We start from the raw sequence: 5,343 nt of genomic DNA on the forward strand, positions 1-5,343 counted from the left end.
AAAAAAAAAAAGAAGAAGAAGAAAAAATTAATAAAAAATTAAAATAAAGAAGAGATGAAACACACCTTGCCATCCCTGCACCTGTGCACCTGGGAGGCTGAAGCAAAAGAATCAGAAGTTCAAGGTCATCCTCAGCTACATAGTGCGTTTGAGCCAGCCTGGGCTACGTGACACTTTGTCTAAGAAGAGCATGAAGATGAGGAGCAAACAAAAGGAAAGAAAAGAACAGAGGCAGAAGTGGTCGCTGGAAATGTAATTTAAAAGCCGAGTGAGTTCAACCCCAGAGAACTGACTCCTGTGAGCTGTCCTCTGACTTGTGGCACAGTTATGGCAGGCTCACAGGAGTCAACACTGGGGAACACAGACACTGCTTCTTTCCAACTCAAAAAAGACCAAGAGAAGAAATCCCCACGGCATCCAGCTACGTCAACACTGTGTGATTAAGTCCAATGTACAGGAGCCCAGTGTTCTCTGACAGACGCTCACTCTGGGCCAATCCCAGGCTATAATGGCCCATTCACCCGCACCATGGCCCATGTCTCCTATTCTACGGGAAGGGCTTGGTGCACACTGTCACCTACCCCAGCTTGGCGCCCAGCCTCTGCATGCAGCTGTAATCCAACAGAGAATCGTTCTCTAAGGCGGGGAACTCTTCATAAGTGGGTTCAAACTGGAAAGACATGGAAGCAGGCACACCGTTAACAGAGTCCACCCTTACAAGCTTCCAGATAAGTCCACAGAGGGATAGTACCACTGAGCATCAGGTCCAAATGACAACTGAGACGGGAAAGCTTCCCCATAGGAAAGAAACACTCTATCAGGCTTTTCAGGTGAACTGCTTGAAGACACTCACATACGGGAGTGGCTCTAGTGAAGCTGGACCTCGGTTCTAGAGACAATAACTGTATCAGGGTCACAACTAGGGCCATTAAGAGCAACCTCAGAAGGGAAGGGTTTGGCCCTGCCCAGCCCAGCGTGGGGCAGGATGAGCGGCTGTAACTAAGATGCAATGTTCTAAGCATCTGGTGACACTTGGGCATCCACACAGACACCCCAGCCCACTGAGCCTCCAACACCTGTGGGAACCAGTCTTTACTGGTGAGGGTTCCTCCTGCCCCTCTGCTCACAGCCATTTGGAAAAACCAAGATTTTTTTTTCCTCATGACCATAAAACACATTGCTTGGGGCTGGAGAGATGGCTCAGTGGTTAAGAGTACTTGTTACTCTTCCAGAATTCCTGGATTTGATTCCTAGCACCCACATTGCTACTGTTCATAACTGCTTCTAACTCCTCTTCCAGGGTATTGGGGCTCCATCTACACACTTAGTGTACAGGCAAAACACCCATACACATAAAATAATATCTGCATATTTGGTGTACAGGCAAAACACCCACACACATAAAATAATAAAATAAAGTAGAAGCCAGAAAGATGGCTTAGGGTTAGGAGCACTGACTGCTCTTCCAGAGGCCTGGGTTGAATTCCCAGCACCCACGTGGCCGCTCACAGCCCTCTGTAACTCACACATGTGGTGCACAGATATATATGCAGGTAAAATATCAATACACACAAAACAAATAAATTTAAAACATTTTAAAAGTTTTCTTTAAAACAGTTAAGAAAAAAAAAAAAGGCCAGGCCAGCAACTTGGGAGGCAGAGGCAGGTGGATTAGTGAGTTCAAAGCCAGCGTGGTCTACAAAGTGAGTTCTAGGATACTTTGGGCTGTTACACAGAAAAACCCTGTCTTGAAACTGAAAATAGAAAATCTTTTTCTGAACTGAAAACTAAAGCCTCTGACGGGAGGAAGCAGCGTCTCTGCTAAAACCACTAACACAGGAAGAAGTGTGCGATAGAGCCTAGAATAAAGCAGAGGCTGATGTCTCACTTCAAACAAACGAAACAAAACCACGTCTACACGAAGCATGGCAGCTCCTGCCTGTAATGCCAGCGCTCAGAAGGGGGAGGTGGGAATCAGCCCAACTTCAAGGCCAGCCTGGGCTACATAGTGAGACCTGGTCTCAAAAACAAAGACGTCAATGTGAGCAGAGCCAGAGCTGGCAGGGTGCATGCCTAGTGTGACAAAGCCAGCCTGACTTCCAGGACGAGGAAGTGGAGGCACCGGGAGCAGTATCAAGTCAAGCTGCACAGCAGTCAGCCAGAGGGACACACAAGACTACCTCAAACCCAAAGTTGGAAGGGCACTAACAAGAGAGCACAGCAGGGGCAGGGACTGTCAGGTGAGCTTTCTCTCGCGGGCGGGCGGGCGGGCACACGTACTTCCACGTTCCGCCTGACAAAGGTCTTCGTGACCCTCAGCATGTGGGTGTACTCCACCAGCTCCAGCAGGTTCTTCCTCAGCTTCTCCTTGTTCTTGGTGACTTCTCTCAGCTCCACCTCGAGCTTCTGCAGCTGCTCCTGCAACAACACAGCTGCAGTGAAAGCAGGCTTAAGTCTGGTGCAGCCTCCTCACCCCGGTCACCCAGGCTCAAAGGGCCACAGTGCCCGCAAAGAGCCAGAATGCAAATATGCCAGACAGCTCAGTTTAGTTCATGGTCAAACCACAACACCTGCAGGCATCTGCAGGCCACCATGCCCCCCCAGAATCTGATGCTGCCAGCTTTCCTTCAGCTGCTTGTCCACCCCACACAACAATCTTTATTCCTTTTGTTTACAATGGAAACAACATATGATCATCTTTTCTAAACATTCTCCTGCCTCTAGTTTGAAGTGTCTGCTTGGTCCCACCACACAATTAAGGATGCAGGCTTCCATGGTTACAACCTAGCGTCCTTCTCCTGCTTTACATATTCAAACCACAGACACAGCCTTCATAAGACAAACCACTGAGCCAATGCAACTCACTCAAAACAACCCTTCCTGCTCCTCCTCCCTGTGCTCTGCATCCACAAGCTACCAGCAGCATTGCTATCCGTAAGGATGTCATAGGCAGGCCATCCAGCCAAACCAGAGGGCTGTCACCGTGGCTGGGAGGGTGCCATGCTTGATGTGAGCCCAGACACCAAGTGGCTGGCTACTTCCTGCAGACAGACAGAACAGCCAGCCACAAAGGGCTGCAGCAATACCATGGCAATTATTTCAGAAGAGTGATGAAGAGCCACTATATTTCTTCTAAGTGCCAAACCCTAACAAGAAAAGTCTAGAAGGGAAGGCGTGCTAGTGCGGGCCTCTAATTCCTGCACTCAGAGCCAGAGAAACAGAGCTTTATGAGTTCAAGGCCAGCCTGGTCTACAAAGTAAGTTCAAAGCCAGCCAGAGCTACATACTGGGACCTTGCCTCAATAAGTAAGTAAGTAAGTAAGTAAGTAAATAAATAAATAAAGTCTAGAGCCTTAGGCACCACCCAGTATTCATTGGAGAGGTGGGGTAATGGTGCCATATCCTTCGGCCTCAACATGCCAGCTACCTGGAAGCACTCAGGCCTGATGGGAAAGATATGAAGTCCAGGTCTGCAGCCCCCAGCACTGGTGCAGGGACAGATGTGCTATGATGGGTAGTCCCAGAGAGTATCCTGAAACCTGCCATGATTCAACAGGGACTCAACTACTCCTCAGCTCTCCTGCCAGCAGCGCCCTCTACTGTCAGACAGAACACATTACAGTTCCCTGAGGGTGTGCGACTCCACTGTTCCTTACTTTAGGCCACAGCTCTGGGAAGAGAGGTGAAGGGTGAGGACTGTGAAGGCAATTAGGCAGTCCCGGGACTGTTGAAGACAGCGTTTTCAGGAGGAGTTACCTGCATTTCTAGAACATGTTTAAGAGGTGGTGCAGGAGGACTGGCTTCTCCCTCAGGCAGGGGAATATCAGCTCTGGTAATTTCCTGCACCAGGTACACTGTGAAAGAAAGATGCACAGTCAGACAGTCTCACTGTGACCCTCTACAATCAGAACCCTGGCAGCCCCAACCTGCTGACTGCAGATCCTGCCTGTCCCTGTCACTTCCTGCAGTTTCTTCCAGAGAGAAAGGCACACACTGGCTAGAGCTTCCCAGCTCCTTTCCTTCCTAAAACCCAGGTTAAAACATGTTAGAGAAGGCTGGGTGGTGGGGTGCACACCTTTAATCCCAGCACTCTGGAGGCAGAGACAGGAAGATATCTGTGAGTTCGAGGCCAGTTTGGTCTACAGTCGGAGTTCCAGGACAAACTCTAAAACTACAGAGAAACCCTGCCTTGGAAAAACAAAAACAAAAAACAACCCACACATTTGGGAGTTGGGTGCACACCTTTAACCCTAACACTCAGGAGGCGGAGGCAGGCAGATCTCTTGAGTTTGAGGCTAGTCTAGTCTATAGAGTAAGTTCCAGGACAGCCAAGGCTACATAGAGAAACTCTATCAAAAAACAGAAAACAAAACAAAACATAACAAAAAAGAAACATGTTTTTGGAAGACTGGGAACACACTGCAGGTGCAGACCTGTACCCCAACCAGAGGCAGCCTGCTGCATTTGCTACAGGGTCCTCAGAGAGAACCTGGCAGCCAGAGTCAGAGCAGAGCCAGGCTCCCCTGAAAGAAACCAGGTGGCTCTCTGCTCTGCTTTCAGAAGCCTCATTCCACACAAGTGACCTGTCCAGTGACTCTTTATGAGGACTCTGATATCATTCCACCACATAATCTAACAGTATGCAAATAACTAGCACTTTAAGCAAGAGATTTCACATGACCAGAAGTTCCTGTCAACATTAAGGCTGGAAGTTGGACATAAGGGCACACATCTGTAATCTCAGGATTCAGGAGGCAGAGGTAGAAGGATCTCTGTGAGCTCAAGGCCAGCCTGGTCTACAAGAGCTAGAGCTCCAGGGTAGTTAGGGCTGTTACACAGAGAAACCCTGTCATGTGTTGGCTGGAGAGATGGCTCCACACTCAACAGTGCTGGCTGCTCTTCCAGCTCCCACAGCAGGCAGCTAACAACCACCTGCTATTCCAGCTCTAGGGATACAGCACACCTCTGACCTCCAAGGGATTCTGCACTCATGTACACACATAACTGAAAATAATAAGAATATGTTTGACATGGTGGCATACGCCTTTAATTCCAATAATTGGGAGGCAGAGGTAGGCAGATCACTATGAGTTTGAGGTCAGCCTGATCTGCAAAGTGAATTCCAGGGCAGTCAGGGCTGTTATACAGAGAAGCCCTGTCTCAAAAAGCCAAATTAATAATAATCTTAAAAAAATAGCTGGGTGGGGGGCTGGAGAGATGGCTCAGTGGTTAAGAGCATTGCCTGCTCTTCCAAAGGTCCTGAGTTCAATTTCCGGCAACCACATGGTGGCTCACAACCATCTGTAATGAGGTCTGGTGCCCTCTTCTGGCCTGCAGGCATACA

General features: G+C 48.8%; 1 protein-coding gene across 1 annotated transcript in view; it reads right to left on the bottom strand.

Annotated features, from left to right (window-relative positions):
- The window catches only part of Atp6v0a2 (ATPase H+ transporting V0 subunit a2), a 28,164-nt gene that overhangs the window by 17,025 nt on the left and 5,796 nt on the right, over window positions 1-5,343 (bottom strand). The window contains exons 3-5 of the mRNA XM_005344368.3: window positions 3,756-3,853; window positions 2,281-2,418; window positions 582-670 (exon numbers count right to left, since the gene is read on the bottom strand). Coding sequence (XP_005344425.1) covers window positions 582-670; window positions 2,281-2,418; window positions 3,756-3,853 — 325 coding nt within the window. The remainder of the gene's footprint in view (window positions 1-581; window positions 671-2,280; window positions 2,419-3,755; window positions 3,854-5,343) is intronic.

This window comes from Microtus ochrogaster, chromosome 2 (genome assembly GCF_000317375.1).
Source record: "Microtus ochrogaster isolate Prairie Vole_2 chromosome 2, MicOch1.0, whole genome shotgun sequence".
Taxonomy (NCBI): domain Eukaryota; kingdom Metazoa; phylum Chordata; class Mammalia; order Rodentia; family Cricetidae; genus Microtus; species Microtus ochrogaster.